The sequence below is a fragment of the Pongo pygmaeus genome, chromosome 17, assembly GCF_028885625.2.
Source record: "Pongo pygmaeus isolate AG05252 chromosome 17, NHGRI_mPonPyg2-v2.0_pri, whole genome shotgun sequence".
In the NCBI taxonomy this organism is placed as follows: domain Eukaryota; kingdom Metazoa; phylum Chordata; class Mammalia; order Primates; family Hominidae; genus Pongo; species Pongo pygmaeus.
Window position 1 is genome coordinate 24,392,572 of NC_072390.2, and position 19,168 is coordinate 24,411,739.

The window sequence follows — 19,168 nt, forward strand, 5'->3', positions numbered from 1 at the left end:
GAACCAGCTGAATTCTAGGACTGACCTGGTCGTGAGGATTCCTTTAAAGCCAGGGTACCGGAAGGGGAAGGATGATGAAATGCTGCCAGACACCTGCAGGCTCTGAAAAAGCGTTGACTGAATGACGCCTCCAACTCCCAGAAATAAACCCTTTCTCTGTAGCTTGGGGTGTCCACTCTAGGGTGGTTGTGCTCACCCCAGGGCCAGCCAAGGCTTTCCTAAGGCATTTGGCTAGGGTGTTTTTTTAATTTTCCAGAGGTGAACACTTGGCTAACTTGCTAAGCAAGCGTGCTGGCCCTTGTTAACCCTGAGTGGTGAAAAGTCGGTAGAGGAAAGATCACAGAGGCATGTGGCCGTGGGCTCGCGTCCTTTTCCACGCTGACCTCTTCCTTTTGCTGCTTCATCCTGGGAGGCTGTGGTCTGACGCTTTGTTCCCTGATGTGGGGCAGTGGGGCAGCTGTTCAGTGCACTGCCTGCTCGCGGATCAGTCCCCAGTCTGCGGCGCCGCCTCTTCCTCGCTGGGGCTGTCCTTGGGCTTCTGAGATTCCGCTGGCTTTACAGATGCATTCTGCATTCTTCACACATCAGCAATTTTGAGGATTTCTTACGGGGTTTGGTTAGAGTCACAAGTAACCTTCTTTTTTTCAGCAACAAAAGGGGCCTTTCTAAAAAATTAAGCTTTTTCAATAACTTCTGGTTACTAATGCTTGATTATGATGTTAATTTTTAAAGTTTTATTAGTCTGAATATATTTTAAAATTGTAGTTATTTAGCAAAAGCAAGCTTGCTTTTATGTCCAGGTCTTATTTTAAGTGCAGGCACTGCTTTTTCTCAGTTCCTTTTGGAAAGGTAATTTCTGTCACAGTGTCATGTGTTATCCTAACACCTAGCGCAGCCTTCGTCTTTGAATAACGATGTTTCTTCCCACATCAAACGAGTGAACCGTCTTTGTTTTCTCTCCTGCCTCTGCTGCCCACAGCTTGAATTCGGAGTGATTTACCACTGCACAGAGGAACGGCTGTACACGGGCCGGCGGGGTCGGGGCGCCTTCTGCAATGGCCAGCGGCTCCGGGTCTCCGGGGAGACAGGTGGGCTTCACGAGGCTCGTCTCAGTTTATTTCTGAAAGAAAAGTGTGAAAGGAGAATGCCAAAGCCACCATGATGTGGTACAGTGGTGGAGGTCCCTTGCTGATGGTGTCATCTCTTTTTAGGGACATCGTGTCCCTGATGAACTGGAAATGGAGCCAGTTCTGTATGTTAGTGTTTTTGTTCACGTGGCCAGGAGCTTTACATAGCCTCATTCTGCTTTGCGCTCACTTCCCTCATCTTTCAGGCTAAAAGCACTCCAGTCGCAGTCACGATCTGGTTGTAGTGGGATTGGGTGAGCAGCCCGAGGCCAGGTGCAGTCAAAGCACGCTTGTTCCCCTCAGAGCACCCTGGCACACCTCGGTGGTCCCGATTTTGCCCAGGCACTGCTGCCCAGGTGCAGTCTGTGGCCCCTGAGTGTGCACAACAGTAACTGGCTTCAGCTTCTGTGAGAAGAGCCATCCTCAGGAATGAGTCACGTAAAGAGGCGCCTTAGCCCCTCTGCGGTTATGGCCTGCCGTGATTTCCTTAGCCCAGAATCTCAGGGTCATCCAGTGGCTCTGAGAGAGGGGTTCCCATTCCCTGCATACTGCTGGAACCACCTGTCCTGAATGGGCCAGTTTAGGTTTTCACTGATTCTTTTTCGCCTTTCTCCCACATGAATGAATCTGGTGATATTTTAACTGCATTGTGAGATAGGTACTGTAGGGAACAGAAGAATGCCAGACAAATGAGAGAAGCCTCAGACTAGCAGCAGCTGCATGGGAGATTTTACAAGCTCCATAATACCTGCGTGTCTGGGTTTGAAAAGGCGGAAGTGCACTGCTGCTTGTTTCTGCCTTGTGTGTTTCTGGCGTGGACATCGTGCAGGGCCCCCCATCTCATTCCCTGCCAGTTATACTCTTTCTTCTGCTCTCCCATTAGCCTCCCTGCCGCCTCCTCTCTTGACCCACTTCCAGCCTCTCTTAAAAATTCCTTTCCTGGCAACCTTTCTTCATTGTCTCCGTGTATTCCTACTTCTTTCCTCCAGGGCTGATGCCTGTGTGCCCAGATGGCCTTCGAGGCAGTGAGAGGAGCTATGGCCATGGCCCATCTCTGCTGCTGTGAGCCCGTGCGGCCAGGAAAGTGGCGGGCCAGGATGGATGAGGTGTCAGGAGAGGGCCCGCCACTGTGTGAGGGACAGGACGGGCAAGATTGTGCAAAGGAGAGGAGGTTGCTGCGGGAGAGCCCAGAGCAGGGGAAGGGAGAAGTCATGGGGGCCTCTGAGGAGCAGCCAGCCCCTGGACTCACCGTTAGAGCTTCTGAACCCAGAGAGGTCTTGGAATGGCCTCTGGCCCTGCCTCACCTTCCCTCTCCAGAAGTGTTTTGTTTGGCAGTGAAAAAAGTAGCTTTTATTACAGCTATGCGTGCCAGGAGGTGCCCACTCCAGCCTCATTGTGTAACTGGTGGTGAGGAAGCATGCTATTAAGCATGCTCGGGTGAACTTTGCTCTATATTTCACTGGATTATAACACTGAACTCTATTAACACGCTCTTGGCGTCCTGGCTGCCCGCCCGTGTAGCTCAGTCAGGCTGCATCTCTGCGTCCTCCTGGCCTGCAGGCTGCTAGCTCAAGTACCAACTCCACTAGGGCAAGGGCTTTGTCCGGGGCCCCTTTATGTGGCCCCCAGTAGGCCCTGGTAATTTCGAAGAATGAAGGACACATGAAGTGCTCATGTTCTGAAACTCATTTGTGACTTTAGAAAAATTCTGATGGATAAAGTGCATAGCAGATAGCTGCTGCTAGTCTGAGGCTTCTCTCATTTGTCTGGCATTCTTCTGTTCCCTACAGTACCTGTCTCACAATGCTGTAAAATATCACCAGATTCCTCCATATGGGAGAAAGGCCAAAAAGAATCAGTGAAAACCTAAACTGGCCCATTCAGGACAGGCGGTTCCACGTGTTTTCTACCATGGTTGTTTTCTTTCCTATAGGTAGATAGACTTCAGGAGGTGACAGTGCATGCTGTTCAGCAGCACGGTCTCTTGGCACCAGGCAGACCCAATTTCAGATCCTGATTCTGCTGTTTTTTTGTTTTTTTGTTTTTTCTGAGATGGAGTCTTTCTCTGTCACCCAGGCTGGAGTGCAGTGGCACAGTCTTGGTTCACTGCAACCTCCACCTCCTGGGTTCAAGTGATTCTTCTGCCTCCCAAGTAGCTGGGATTACAGGCGCGCACCACCACACCTGACTAATTTTGTATTTTTAGTAGAGATGGGGTTTCACCATGTTGGCCAGGCTGGTCTCAAACTCCTGACCTCAAGTGATCCACCTGCCTCGGACTCCCACAGTGTTGGGATTACAGGTGTGAGCCACCACACCTGGCCGATTCTGTCGCTTTCTAAGGTGACTGGAACTTGAGCAAGTTCCTTAACCTCTCTGAATCTCAGTCCTCATATTGAAAACGGGGATGATGATGATAATAAAAATAACCGAGAGGATTAAATAAGTTATGCATATAAAGCACCCAGCATAGTGCCTGGGGCACAGTATCCTAAAATGAGAACCATTATCAAAGAAGAAACTTGAATCTTTGCACAAAACCAATCAAGTCATGCCCCATTGTTAAAATTAGGACTTGTTTCTGGAGGACACAGTCATTAAAACAAGCACTACTAATCTCTCTTTCTCCCTCTTTCTTTCTCTCTCTTTCTGCTTCCCTTGGCTTCCCCTTTTCTTATTTCTATTATGCCTTGCTGGAATGTCTTCAACTCACAAGTTAAAAAACAACACTGGATAGAGGTAAAGGATTAGAAGAAGGCAAGAATTTTATTAGCTGCTTCTTCGGATTCTACCATGCAAAGTTTCAGACATACACAAAGTACACAGAAAAAGCAAAATGACGCCCCATGACCCCTCACATGGCAGCACTCCTGCTTCGTGTGTGTCCACCAGCTCCCACCACCCCCAGCTGCCTGGAGCCAATCCCAGGCATCAGGTCACTTCCTAGTCAGTACTTCAGCGTGTCTCCAAAAACAGACTGCTCTCTTACAAACACAATCACATCATCAATATCACTGTCTACCCAAAATGCATCCCTAAAATCAGCAAATAATCCCATCAGTGTTCAAATTTCCAGTTGTCTCGTTTTTATGGAAAGCGGCCTCCTAAGGTCACAGTCTGCGTTGTGGGGGGACTTCCTGTTCCTGGGTCAGTCTTTGTTGCCTTTTCACTGGACAGTGCTAGGAAGTACATATTTTTGATTTGTTTTGTTTTGTTTTTTGAAACAGGATCTCACTCTGTCACCCAGGCTGGAGTGCAGTGGTGCAGTCTTGGCTCACTGCAGCCTCCACATCCTAGGTTCAAGCAATTCTCCTGCCTCATCCCAGCCTGTAGCTGGGACTACAGGCATGCGCCACCACGTCTGACTAATTTTTTTGTATTTTTTAGTAGAGATGAGGTTTTACCATGTTGGCCAGGCTGGTCTCAAACTGCTGACCTCAAGTGAGCCTTTTGCCTCGGCCTCCGAAAGTGCTGGGGTTACAGTCGTGAGCCACTGCACCTGACCATGTTTTTAAAATATAGAGTTGATAATGAGTTATACTGTTTTTTTTTTTTTTCTGAGACGGAGTTTCATTCTTGTTGCCCAGGCTGGAGTGCAATGGGGTGATCTTGGCTCACTGCAGCCTCCGCCTCCCTGGTTCAAGTGATTTTCCTCTTAAGCGTCCCAAGTAGCTGGGATTACAGGCGCGTGCCACCATGCCCAGCTAATTTTTATATTTTTAGTAGAGACAGGGTTTTGTCATGTTGGCCAGGCTGGTGTTGAACCCCTGACCTCAGGTGATCCACCCGCCCAGGCCTCCCAAAGTATTGGGATTACAGGCATGAGCCACTGCACCCAGCCTCAACCCCATCTCTTAAAAAACAAAAAGGATAACCTTTGCTCTCAGTAACAGTTGACAAGCTTGTTCTATGGGTCATGTCCTCTCTCTGTCACCTGTCCACCTCTGGATGGTTGCGCTGCATCCTCACTGGGATAGCACCCAGCCACTGTGTGCCACGCTCTCACCTTAAAGCCATCATTCGGTCTTGGTTCCACAGGTGGGTACAGATTTAACGCCACCGCTGTCCTGTGTGCTGATGCTTCTCTAGTCGTTCTGGTTGTGTGAAGTACATTCTCTAGTATAGCATTTTTAAAGCTTTTTGATCTTAGGACAAACCCATTCATACTCCTGAAAAAATTACTGAAGGCCTTTAAAATATTTATTAATTCATTTTAAGATTAAAAATTCATTACATTTTAACATGAATAATATATTTTTACGGGAAATAATCATATTTTCCAAAATAAGAAAGCTTTAGTGAGGAGAGTGGGATAGTTCTACATTTTTTCCAAATTTCTTTATGTCTGGCTTAATGTAAGACAACTAGATTCTCATATCTGCTTCTGCATTCAATCTGTTGTGATAAGTTGTTCTGATGTCTTTTATTATTATTATTATTTTTTAGAGACAGTCTTGTTCTATTGACCACACTGGAGTGCAATGGTGTGATCATAGCTCAATGCAGCCTCCAACTCCAGGGCCCGAATGATCCTCCCACCTCAGCCTCCCAAGTAGCTAGGACTACAGGTGCTCACCACCATGCCTGGATAATTTAAAAAATATTTTTGTAGAGACAAGGTCTCGATATGTTTCCCAGGCTGGTCTTGAATTCCTGGCCTCAAGCCGTCCTCCCACCTCAGCGTCTCAAAGTGCTCGGATTACAGGTGTGAGCCACCAACCCAGCCTGTTTTTGATGTCTTAAAAAATGTCTAACCTCACACAGATACGTAGTTTAAAAAAGGAGAAGTGTTTTAAATCTCTTTTCAGATAATTGAGGGCATTTTTGTTTGATATTAAACCAAAACTCAACAAGTAGCCATTTTTTTTTGTTTTTGAGATGGACTCGCTCTGTTGCCCAGGCTGGGGTGCAGTGGTGTGATCTTGGCTCACTGCAACCTCTGCCTCCCAGGTTCCAGCGATTTTCCCACCTCAGTTTCCGGAATAGCTGGAATTACAGGCATGCCCGGCTAATTTTTTTTTTTTTTTGTATTTTTAGTAGAGATCAGGTTTCACCATGTTGGCCAGGTTGGTCTCAAACTCCTGACCTGAAGTGATCCGCCCACCTCAGCCTCCCAAAGTTCTGGGATTACAGGCGTGAGCCACCACGCCTGGCCAAGTAGCGATTTCTTAAAGGTTAGTTGCAGTGTGAAATCTAGTGGATTTGTTGGTACTCAGTTACGTTGAAATCCATTGGGCTATCTTGTACTTTGAATGGATCTTTTGTTCATTGTTGATTTTATAACATCATGTATTGGTCATTTGGGAAATGGTTTCACTGAGATTTTCGGCTCTTCTAAGTGCTGATGTAGTTTTTAATAAAATACTAAAAATGTCATATTAATATCACCACTCCTCAGGAGAGCTCTTGAGGTGTTGGAAAGTTGTCAGGCTTATAGTGTTAGATACGATTTTTCAAAAAAATAAAAAAAAATATGTATTTTTGAGACGGTCTTGCTCTGTTGCCCAGTCTGGAGTGCAGTGGCACAATCTCAGTTTACTGCAACCTCCACCTTCCAGGTTTAAGCAATTCTCCTGCCTCAGTCTCCCGAGTAAACTAGGGAGTAGCTAGGATTACAGGCATGCGCCACCATGCCCAGCTAGTTTTTGTACTTTTAGTAAAGACAGGATTTCACCATGTTGACCAGGCTTGTCTCAAACTCCTGACCTCAGGCGATCCACACACTTCGGCCTCCACCTCCTGGATTTAAGTGATTCTCCTGTCTCAGCCTCCCAAGTAGCTGGAATTACAGGCATGCACCACCATGTCTGGCTAATTTTGTATTTTTAGTAGAGATGGTGTTTCTCTATGTTGGTCAGGCTGGTCTCGAACTTCCGATCTCAGGTGATCCGCCTGCCTCGGCCTCCCAAAGTGCTGGGATTGTAGGCATGAGCCACTGTGACTGGCCTCTTTTTTTAAATTGTAGAAGAGTTTTCTTGAATTACAGTTTTTAATATTTTTTTTATTTCCAAATTGTGTTGGTTTGTTTTTTGTCTTCTGGGACTTGAATGTATGTTGGGCTTTCACTATCATTTCCTCTTGTGTTCTTTTTATCTTTTCTACCAATTATCTTATTTTAAAAAGTTTCCTCTTTTTCACCGTCAATTTCCTGCAAAGCATAATCTCTTGTGTTTATTCATGATGTTCCTTTTAGTTTGTCTTCTTTTCTGAAATGTTTCCTTTATGTAATTTTTCCTAAGTTCTGTGACCTGTGATTTGGATTATGCTCTTTTTTCCTGATATTCTTTATCACTCCTATTTTGTGGTTAGATTTTTTTTTTTTTTTTTTTGGCAAAATTCTTTTATTGGCGTATACATGTTACTCTGCTCCTCACTCTTTTTTTCTTAGGATAATTGTGTGTGGGATTCAACCATAGTTCTTTTTCGTTACCTACTGTTACTTGACATTGGATTCCTGGGCTTTGGGGGCTTGGAGGGTAGGGGTGGGGGCTCCAGACAGCATTTGTAGTTTCATGGTTCTAGAGCTCCCTCTTCATTGTTTTTGTGAAGTATTAAAATATTGGCCTTGTTAGGCGAGGCACGGTGGCTCACGCCTGTAATCCCAGCACTTTGGGAGGCTGAGGCAGGAGGTTCACTTGAGAGCAGACGTTTGAGGCCAGCCTGGGCCACATAGCAAGACCCCAATCTGTACAAAAAATTTAAAAATTAGCTGGGTGTGGTGGTGCATGCCTGTAGTTCCAGCTACTCAGAGGGCTGACATGGGAGTTCAAGGTAACAGAAGTTCAAGGTAACAGCAGCTATGATTGCACCACTGCACTCTAGCCTGGGAAACAGAGCAAGACCCTGTCTCAAAAAAAAACCTCCAAAATAACACACTGATGAAAGTGTAGTCACAGAAGTTGTATATCCAACAAAACCAGCTTGTGCCCACAGGCATGTTTTATAGGCTTTAAAGCACAGCTGCCTCTTACTCCATGAGTACGTATTTCTTTTATCTTTTTCTTTTTTTTGAGACTCCGTCACCCAGCCTGGAGTGCAGTGGCTGATCTCGGCTCACTGCACCCTCTGCTTCCTGGGCTCAAGTGATTCTCCAAACCCAGCCTCCCGAGTAGCTGGAACTACAGGCACACACCACCATGCCTGGCTAACTTTTGTATGTTTGGTAGAGATGGGGCTTCACCATGTTGCCCAGGCTGGTCTTGAAGTCCTGACCTCAAAGCGATCGGCGCACCTCAGCCTTGCAAAGTGCTGGGATTACAGGCATGAGCCACCACCACGCCCAGCTCATGAGCACGTATTTCAGTGTACACAAATGACTTCTCTCATTTGAGTTGTAAAGTTTCCCCTAAGACAGCATACTCTTAGCGTTGCTCAACCAGAGCAAGGGTTTCCAAACTGTTGGAAGTCACCGGCTATTCATTTGCATCCTAAAATCTGTTTATTGAAAGAATAAACAGAGATGTCCTATTTCAAAATGTATGAGATATTTTTATTGTAGTAAAATGTATGTAAATATGATTTTCCATTCTAATTACTCTTCAGCATACCATTCAATGACATTAATTATAGTCACAATGTTGTACAATCATCAGCACTATATAATCTCCAAAATGTTTGTTCCTACAAACAAGAACTCTACCTATTAAGCAAGAACTCCCTGTTCCCCGCTTCCCATGAAATCACAGAATATTTGAAATTAAAAAGATATATATTAGGCCGGGCCCAGTGGCTCATGCCTGTAATCCTAGCACTTTGGGAGGCCGAGGTGGGTGGATCAGTTGAGGTCAGGAGTTCGAGATCAGCCTGACCAACATGGAGAAACCCCATCTCTATTAAAAATACAAAAAAAATTAGCCGCATGCCTGTAATCCCAGCTATTCGGGAGGCTGAGGCAGGAGAATTGTTTGAACCCGGGAGGCAGAGGTTGCAGTGAGCCAAGATCACACCACTGCATTCCAGCCTGGTGACAGAACGAGGCTCCATCTCAAAAAAATATGTGTATGTGTGTGTTTAAGACCTAAGATATGGTAAATATAGGACAAAGGGTAATAAAATACAAAAATTGTAGTAATTGTGGATAACTAGTCAGAAATAATTATAAGACAATATTAAGTAGGGGTTGTCATAAGTTTTTTTTCCCCCTTATCTGGAGCAAAATCAAACAGTAGAAAGCATTTTGCTTTTAGGTGGCAACATTCAGACCCCTTTATACTCTGTTATTTACTTTGTTCTTTTTTTTTTTTTTTGAGACAGCCAGGCTCAGTTGCCCAGGCTGGAGTGCAGTGGCACGATCTTGGCTCACTGCAACCTCCGCCTCCCAGGTTCAAGCAATTCTTGTGGTTTAGCCTCTCCAGTAGCTGAGATTATAAATGTGTGCCACCACACCTGGCTAATTTTTTTTTTTTTTTTTTTGTACTTTTAGTAGTGACGGGGTTTCCCTATGTTGGCCAGGCTGGTCTCGAACTCCTGGCCTCAAATGATCTACCCGCTTTGGCCTCCTAAAGTGCTGGGATTACAGGCATGAGCCACTGCACCCAGCCTATACTCTGTTCTTGATTTCATTTGGGAAAACGTATGTTGGCAAGAATGAGAAGGAATTAATTCAGGGCCGCCAAAAGAGGAAGGTGCTGGATTCAGAGCCAGCTTTTCACAAACTGGAAAACTATGGAAGAAACCCCTGCCTTCACACAATCACCAGACAAGCTTGGGTGTAAGTCTGGCCCCACCATGTAATGGCTCCATGGCCTGAGCAGCCCATGTCGCTTCTCCAAGCTTCGGTTTCTCATCTGTTGCACAGGGGCAGTGGCACGTAGGCTGGGAAGTGCTCGCACAGGCCTGTCAGGAAGAGTGAGGACCTGGTCACTGTGAACAAGTGAAAAATTGCTGTTTCTTGCACACAAATTAACTTCCCTTTGTGAAATACCCCAGGGCACTTGGTTGGAAGATCTCTGTGCTTCCTACACCAGCCCTGGCATGGGAAGTACCTGCCTGTCTAGGCTGGCACTGGCGGACTTTCCTCCACCCACCCGCCCTGTGCTCATCTCTGCCCTCAGGTGTGGGGAGACCGGGTGAGGCCTTTAAGAGTAGGCGCTTATCTCCCAATGGAAATTGATTGCTCAGCTTCCTAGTTCCTGGGGAGAAATCTTCAGTGTCTTCCTTCATCTCTTCCCAGGGTCATTAACACTGGTGCCAGGAAGTGCCCTGTGTGTTAGGATTTCACTGTCTTGATTTTACTGCTCAGAGAAAATCACTCTTAGAGCGTACCTCCAGGGTGAGCCTGCCTGTTAGGGACTTGGAAATAGTACAGGATCCTTCATAGCCCATTGGGGTTGAGGGGGCATATGTATAATTGATTCAGCTTTCCCAGAGGGCAATTTGAAAAATTATATCAAAACCTAAAATATGCACACCCTTTGATTCAGAAATCCCACTTGCGTTCATCTGTCTCGAAAAAAATCAGTATGACTGTATAAACCTCTATAGAAAAGATGTTTATGAAGCATTGTTTACAATAACAATGAAAAGTGTTCATCTTCAGGGGAATGGTGACATAAATTGCAGTTATTGCACCAGATGGTATAGAGTGCGACTGTTAAGAGTAAGAAACTGATGGCAAAAGATGTATATGAGATGTTTTTATATTGAAAGAGCGAGCAACAGAATAAACTATAAAATCGTTTTTAAAAAACACTGTGCAAGACGGGTTGATCACCTGAGATCAGCAGTTTGAGACCAGCCTGACCAATATGGTGAAACCCTGTCTCTACTAAAAATACAAAAATTAGCTGGGCATGGTGGTGCGCACCTATAATCCCAGCTACTTGGGAGGCTGAGACAAGAGAACTGCTTGAACCTGGGAGGCAGAGGTTGCGGTGAGCCGAGATGGCACCATTGCACTGCAGGCTGAGTGACAGAGCAAGACTCCATCTCAAAAAAAAAACAAAAGCATTGTATGCACATGTATGACTTGAAGTTGTTAGATGAGTATATTAGAAATAGGGTGGGATTAGAAAAGATGTCACAGCCACTTCACTTTCTTGTCCCCCATGGCCTCCTCTGGGACAATTCATTCTTCCTTGATTTTCCTGTCCAAAGTATCATGCAGGCCATCCCATTTTTTTCTTTTCTCCTTCCCTTCTTTCCTTTTCCTCCCTTCCTTTTCTCCCCCTCCCTCCTCCCTCCCTGCTCTTCCTCCCTTTTTCTTTCTTTCACTTTGTTTTTTAGAGTAATGGTTTTAGGTTCACAGCAAAATTGAGCAGAAGGTGCAGAGAGACAGAGTTCCCATACGCCTCCTGTCCCCACACACGTACAGCCTCCCCATCCATCAGCATCGCCTACAGAATGGTGCATTTGTTAAAATGAGACACATTATTATCACCCAAAGTTCATAGTTTTCATTAGGCTTCACTGTTGGTGTTGTAAGGCATCCACCATTACAGTATCATATAGAATAGTTTCGCTGCCCTAAAAACCCCGCGTGCTCCGCCTATTCTTCCCACCCCTCAGCCCCTGGCAACCACTGATCTTTTTACTGTCTCCATAGTTTTGCCTTTTCCAGAATGTCATGGAGCTGGAATCATACGGTGTGTAGCTTTTCAGATTGGCTTCTTTCACCCAGCAATATGCATTTAAGGTTCATCCGTATCTTCTCATGCTTTCTCATTTCCTTTAAGTGCTGGATAATATTCCATTGTCTGGATGTACCACAGTTTATTTATTCACCTACTAAAGGACATCTTGGTTGCTTCTAAGTGTTGGCAGTTATGAATAAATCTGCTCTTAACACTGGTGTGAAAGTTTTTATGTGAAAACAAGTTTTCAACTCCTTGGGTGAACACCAAGGGGCACGATTGCTGGACAGTATGGTAAGAGTATGTTTAGATTTGTAGGAAACTGCCAACCTATCCTCCAAAGCAGATGCACCATTCTGCATTTCCACCAGCCATGCATGCGAGTTCCTGTTGCTCCACATCCTGGCCAGCACTTGCTGTAGTCAGTGTTGTTTGTCCATTCTAACAGATGTGTAGAGGTGTCTCGTTATTGTTGTTGTTTTGAGACAGAGTCTCACTCTGTCACCCAGGCTAAAGTGCAATGGTGCGATCTTGGCTAACTGCAACCTCTGTCTCCCAGGTTCAAGCGATTCTTCTGCCTCAGCCTCTTGAGTAGCTGGGATTACAGGCACGCGCTGCCACACCTGGCTAATTTTTGTATTTTTAATAGAGACGGGGTTTCACCATGTTGGCCAGGCTGGTCTCAAACTCCTGATCCTCCTGCCTCAGCCTCCCAAAATGCTGGGATTACAGGCGTAAGCCATGCTTCTGGCTTTGTCTTGTTGTTAATCTGCGTTTCCTTGAGGACATATGATGTGGAGCGTCTTTCTGTATGCTTATTTGCCATCTGGATCTCTTCTTGTGAGTCCAATTTCTATTTTTTAATTTTAATTTAACAGGCATTCCCCAGATTACCATATTACTATATTTCAAAAGAGCATTTTTTTGTTTTGAGATGGTGTTTTGCTCTTCTTGCCCAAGCTGGAGTGCAATGGTGTGATCTTGGCTCTCTGTAACCTCCACCTCCCGGGTTCAAGCGATTCTCCTGCCTCAGCCTCCTGCTAGCTTGGATTACAGGCATGCACCACCATGCCTGGCTAATTTTGCATTTTTAGTAGAGATGGGGTTTCTCCATGTTGGTCAGGCTGGTCTTGAACTCCCAGCCTCAGGTGATCTGCCCGCCTTAGCCTCCCTCCCAAAATGCTGGGATTACAGGCGTGAGCCATCGCGCCCGACCAAAAGAGCATTTCTAACTAAAATATTCGTAATTCAGAATTAGTTTACCCCCAAAATCGGTATTATATATAGTATTTAGATTCTTAGATTAGCCAACAAAATTCTGTCTCAAACATTTCTCCCATAAATTAAAATACTAGTAATTTAATGAACCAAATCAAAACAAAGACTCTAATCCTACCTTCTTGAGTGCTGGCATTTGAGGGAAAGCACTCATTCATTCAGTAACTGTTTATCGAGTGCCCACTCAGCCTGGGTCTGCTGATGTCTTTTTCTTTAATGGAAGCCTTCCCCACCCCCACCCCGGAAAAAATACCATCTGTTTGTGGCCAGGTGAGGGTGGGGTTTGGAGGATAAGGAATGGAAGGTTTGCTGGAGCCTGTCTGCAGATCCTGTGTGGATTAGGGAGCACCTGGAGCAGCCGCCTTTTGTCCCAGCTGTAGGTGGCAGCTGCAGGGCTCAGGTGGTATCTGTGGAGGGCCTGCTGCCCAGTCCCAGGGCAGGAGTGCATCATAGCTCAGCTTCAGTGCTGGGCATGGCCGGTGGTGAATGATCTGGACCTCCTGAGGGCAGGCAGTTTGCTTTGGTGTGGAGCCAGGTGTTTTGCAGAAAGTGCCTTAAGGTGTAAAATGAGAGTTTCCATGGAAGAAAAGGGACACTTGGACCTGGATTCTGGCTGAGAGATTTCCTGGGTGAGCGGAGAATTTGAAAGTGGTGACACAGAACTGGGTCCATTGAGTGAAGTAATGTGATAGAAGTTGTTTCCCCCGACTTTGGGAGTGGCTTTATTTTGTCATGGAGCACACCTGGTTTGGCAATGTCCTGCCCGGGCAGTGAGGCCTGACAGGACATGACCGAAGTTTGGCTGTGTTTGGGTGTGTGGCACAACAAGGACAAACTGCTCTGATCCCCAGCAGTGAGTCAGGGACAGGAGCAGAATCCCGGTCATGTCCTGCCCTGAGCCAGGCTTGCCGGCCCTGGCAGCCTCGCCTGCTGTTACGTAAACGGCAGGCCATGAATTCCAGGCATCAGCACCCCCCTGCGTCCAGAGGGCTCACTCTTGCAGCTTCCCTTTCCAAAGCAGCATTATTTAAAAGTTGCTTTCTCCAAGAAAATGGTATTTCTATCTTTGTGATTGCAGCAGTCAGACGATTAATGAGGCATTTTTTCCCTCCAAACATTGAGTGTTCCCAGTTTGGAGTCATTTTGTTTTTCTTTTTGATTGAATGATGGTGATTTTTTTTTTTTTTTTTTTTTAAGAAACAGGGCCTTGCTCTGTCCTCCAGGCTGGAATGTGGTGGCGCAATCATGGCTTACAGCAGCCTTGAACCCCTGGGCTCAACCAGTCCTCCCACCTCAGCCTCCTGAGTAGCTGCAACTACAGGCCTGTGCCACCATGCCCAGCTACTTTTAATTTTTTTTTTTTGTAGAGATGGAGTCTCACCATCTTGCCCAGGCTGGTCTGGAACTCATGGCCTCAGGTGATCCTTGTTCCTTAGCCTCCCAAAGTGCTGGCATTACAGGCATGATCCACTGTGCCCAGTCCATCCTTAGTTTTCAACATAGCTATCAGAAAAGCATTCAGCATGAACCAGTCGAAAGATGATCCTTACTCTGAGAAAGAAAGGCTCACATTAGAAGTCTGCACTCCTTAGTTAGAACCAAGACTTGATTTTTCTGGTGACAGGAAATTCTTTTTATTGCAGATCTCTCAAAGGCCTTGGTTCTGACAGAAATTGGCCCCAAGCGTGACCCTGCGACCCTGAAGCTGTTCCTGAGTAACATGGAGCGGCTGCTGCATGCCAAGGCGCATGGGTAGGAGGTTCAGTTCGGGGAACACCCTGCAGCCAGAGGAGGAAGAATGGAACACGGGCTTGCTAAAACTCCCCTGGGATTTGAGGAGGAAGCCTGGCGTGGAAAGAGTGGGAGGGGCACATGAACATCAGACTCAGGGAGGCCCTGTGAGGGGCCCGCCTGCAGTAGATACTCCTATAGCCAGGCCTCTGGAGATGCGTGGGCACCTGTGTCGCTTCTGATCAGAATCCACGGAACTGACCTCATGCTGCTCAACCAGCGAATGGTGCAAATACTTACAGTCCTACCCAAGTGGGCCTGGCGTCAGACAGGTTTATCAAAGCCCAGTGAATCCTGTTTGTCTCTTGCCTTCCCAGTAGGGCTGTGCTGTGACCCCTAGCCATGTGAGACCACTGACACTTAATGTCACATTCGGTAGAAGAGGATTCAGTTCTCTGGTTGCTGCACCTCAGGTGCTCAGTAGCGAGGTCAGCTGGGAGCTGTCACAGCACAAAGCATTTGCGTCTGGCAGAGGCCTGTTGGTTGGTGGCTCCAGGCCCTACATTCAGCCTCCAGAGCTTTGGCAGAAGTGCTGTGCTTCATTTTTCACTAGGGAACATGCCCAGCCGGAGTACCTGGCTGAAGTCGGCTTGCACATCACAGAAAAGGCTCCACTCCCGCCTGCATCTGTCCTCCCCTCCCTCTCCCCAGGGTCCGAGTGATTGGAAGCTCCACACTGGCACTCTGCCACCTGGCCTCAGGGGCCGCGGATGCCTATTACCAGTTTGGCCTGCACTGCTGGGATCTGGCAGCTGCCACGGTCATCATCAGAGAAGCAGGCGGCATCGTGATAGACACTTCGGGTGAGTTCTCCTGTCCCTGAAATGCAGCAGCAGAAACTAGACTGAGATAGACACTGTGGGTGGTGCACTTCCTGAGGTCCCCACCAACTGAATTTCCCACCTTCCCCAGAGTTTCTATTTTTTTGTTTGTTTGTTTGTTTTCTTTGAGACAGAGTCTTGCTGTCACCCAGGATAGAATGCAGTGGTACAATCTTGGCTCACTGCAACCATCCGCCTCATGGGTTCAAGCAATTCTCCTGCCTCAGCCTCCTGAGTAGCTGTGATTACAGGTGCGTGCCACCATGCCCGGCTAATTTTTGTATTTTTAGTAGAAGCGGAGTTTCACCATGTTGGCCAGGCTGGTCTCAAACTCCTGACCTTATGGTCTTGACCTCCCAAAGTGCTGGGATTACAGGCGTGAGCCACCGTGCCCGTCCACAGTTTCTGTTGTTGAGAGCACGTGAGGGTGCTATGATGGCAGTGGCCTGCACCAGCCTGGCCTCCTTCCTGCCATCTCTTGCCACCATAGGATCAAGATATCTTCACCAAATGGCAGCAGCACTGCCACTTCCCATTTACACACCACTGACAATTTTTTTTTGAGACAGAGTCTCGCTCTGTTGCCCTGGCTTGAGTGCAGTGGCATGATCTCGGCTTACTGCAACCTTTGCCTCCTGGATTCAAGCGATTCTCCTGCCTCAGCCTCCCGAGTAGCTGGGATTACAGGCACACGCCACCAGTCCCGGCTAATTTTTGTATTTTTAGTACAGGTGGTGTTTCACCATGTTGGTCAGGCTGGTCTCGAACTCCTGACCTCAAGTGATCCACCCACCTTGGCCTCCCAAAGTGCTGGGATTACAGGCCTAAGCCACCGCACCCGGCCCAGTGACAGTTTTCTAAGGGTTTCCACAAGAATGCAATGAGATGAACAGAGCAGGTGTTGTGCTCCCCACATTTCTGAGGTTAGTTGCTTCTGCAAGGCCCCCTAGCTTGGTGTTGGGTCAGCACCAGCACAGAACATGAGCATCCAGTTGGGTTTTGGAGAATGATTCTGGAGGATGGCTGTTCCTTCTGCTTCAGGGTCACTTGAGGCCCAGTGACTGAGCTCCTGGGGGTATATGTGGGCCCCTAACTCTGTGCTGTCTGCTACATCCACGTAGTTTCAGGCAGACCTTTGCATCTAATGTTCATTCAGGAGTAACAATCAGGAGCCAGGTGAATCCAACAGATCCCATTCTCACCCAGCTTTTAGCAGAAACACTGTAGCTCACTTTTATCTATTGGGCATGGACGGTGGATCTTTTGTAATTTGATTTCTACTTGTTTTCTATTTCTCCTTTGGAAAGGCTTGACTAAGATATCACCAAGGTATAAAAATGAGGAGGTATCAGCCATTGGCAGCAGGACTGGGCAGGCCCATTCCACTTTTTTTTTTTTTTTTTTTTTAAGATGGAGTCTTACTCTGTCGCCCAGGCTGGAGTGCAATGGCGTGATCTCGGCTCACTGCAACCTCCACCTCCCAGGTTCAAGCGATTCTCTTGCCTCAGCCTCCCGACTAGCTGGGACTACAGGCACATGCCACCACACCTGGCTAATTTTTTGTATTTTTATTAGAGACAGGGTTTCAGTGTCAGCCAGGATGCTCTTGATCTCCTGACCTCGTGATCTGTCTGCCTCAGTCTCCCAACGTGCTGGAATTACAGGCATGAGCCACCGTGCCCAACCCCATTCCACATTTTTTTTTTTTTATTTGACACGGAGTTTCACTCTTGTCACCCAGGCTGGAGTGCAATGGCGTGATCTCGGCTCACTGCAACCTCCGCCTTCCGGGTTCAAGCAGTTCTCCTGCCTCGGCCTCCCGAATAGCTGGGACTACAGGCACTCACCACCACGCCCAGCTAATTTTGTATTTTTAGTAGAGATGGGGTTTTGCCATGTTGGTCAGGCTGGTCTCGAACTCCTGACCTTAGGTGATCCACCCACCTTGGCCTCCCAAAGTGCTGGGATTACAGGCATGAGCCACCATGCCCAGCCTCCATTCCATATTTTAAAGCCCCCGTCACTCTGATTTTACCACTAGAGCACCTGAAGGCTCATGTATGTGCAAGCAGGTCTCCAGCCCATGCAGCCAGACCTGTTTCATATCCCTCAGGAAGATGCAAGGCTTTATCGTCTTGCCCGAACTTCTTAGAGTGTGGGTCCCACAGCAGCAGTGCACCCCCAGGAGCCTGTGGGCAGGTAGCCTCAGCCCCACCTAGACCTGCTGAGGCAGAGCCTTGGTTTCACAAGCCCCTGGCGGACCCCTGTGCACAGTCAAGCTTGAGAAGGGCAACTCCCCTGTTAGGGTCTAGCCCATTGCTTGCATTTCTTAGGACTTTTATGTTCTCCATCTCTTAAGGCAGTGGCAGCTTCAGAGCTGCACTCTGTTCTGTGCAGCCCTTGACTGCATTCACACTGGGGTGGGGCGGGAGAGGCTCCATCCCTCTATTCTTTGCCGGATTCACTCCTAGACCACCTGTTTAATACGAGTGTTGGGGCTTGGGCACGGTTCCATGTGCCATTTCCTGTGCTGTGTGCATGTGGGATAAGCTGTTACACAACATTGTTCAGCCCTCTCTGGTAACCCGGATGCCTGGCTCTCTCTGTCTGTCCCCAGGTGGACCCCTCGACCTCATGGCTTGCAGAGTTGTTGCGGCCAGCACCCGGGAGATGGCGATGCTCATAGCTCAGGCCTTACAGACGATTAACTATGGGCGGGATGATGAGAAGTGACCGCGGCTGAGGCAAAGCTGCTCCCAAGGCCTCCCTGGCCTGCTGTGGGCTCCTGGGGAGGTGGCCCTCGTGGCCCACGCTCCATGCCAGTGGCTCACGCTCCACTCCTGGCTACCCCAGAGGGAGTTGTCACGCTGCAGTGAGTGGCTGGCCTTTTAAATCCACGTCTCTCTCACCAGGATTTGGTGTTTAGCTGTTTCTCTCTTTAATCTCACGTAGCCTTTTTCAGGTTAGTACGTGTTCTTCTGTCAGGGCCAAAACTCAAATCTCCTGTGAAATACGTATTGATAATCCAATCTTGATTTTTCCCCCCAGAATATAAATCTCAGGTAATAAGGCTTTAGAACTGCTGATAAAGCGGATCGTTCTCAGGCCCTCCCCCCGGGGTACTTCAGAATGCAATAAATCAAAATAATGGCCCTGTGTGTATCTGTTTCCTCTATAAGCATGTCGCCTGATTCCCAAACAACTCTGTGGCTCTCATCCACTGCTATAGATCTATGCTCTCAGGAAGTTTTGCGAATGAAACCCAGAGTCCATGCAAATGAAACCCAAAGTCCAGTGTGTGCCAGCTGCTGCCTCTGATGAATACCCTGAAGGCGACCCCAGTAATATCATGTGAGTGTTCAGAAGCCAACACAGGGGACAGGCAGAAGGAAACTAATCTCTGAAAGCTATTGTTTCTGTGATCAGCTTTTTTGTTTTTGTTTGAGTTGGGGTCTTGCTCTGTCTCCCAGCCTGGAGTGCAGTGGTGTGATCACAGCTCACTGTAGCCTTGACCTCAGGACTCAAGTGATCCTCCTGCCTTAGCCTTCTGAGTTGGGACCACAGGCATGCACTACTATGC

At 47.4% G+C, this 19,168-nt stretch overlaps 1 protein-coding gene across 1 annotated transcript in view; it reads left to right on the forward strand.

Moving 5' to 3' along the window:
* The window catches only part of IMPA2 (inositol monophosphatase 2), a 51,537-nt gene extending 32,796 nt beyond the window's left edge, over positions 1-18,741 (forward strand). The window contains exons 5-8 of the mRNA XM_054461002.2: positions 980-1,088; positions 14,620-14,728; positions 15,419-15,570; positions 18,206-18,741. Coding sequence (XP_054316977.1) covers positions 980-1,088; positions 14,620-14,728; positions 15,419-15,570; positions 18,206-18,321 — 486 coding nt within the window. The 3' untranslated portion in view covers positions 18,322-18,741. The remainder of the gene's footprint in view (positions 1-979; positions 1,089-14,619; positions 14,729-15,418; positions 15,571-18,205) is intronic.
* The last annotated feature ends 427 nt before the right edge of the window (positions 18,742-19,168 follow it).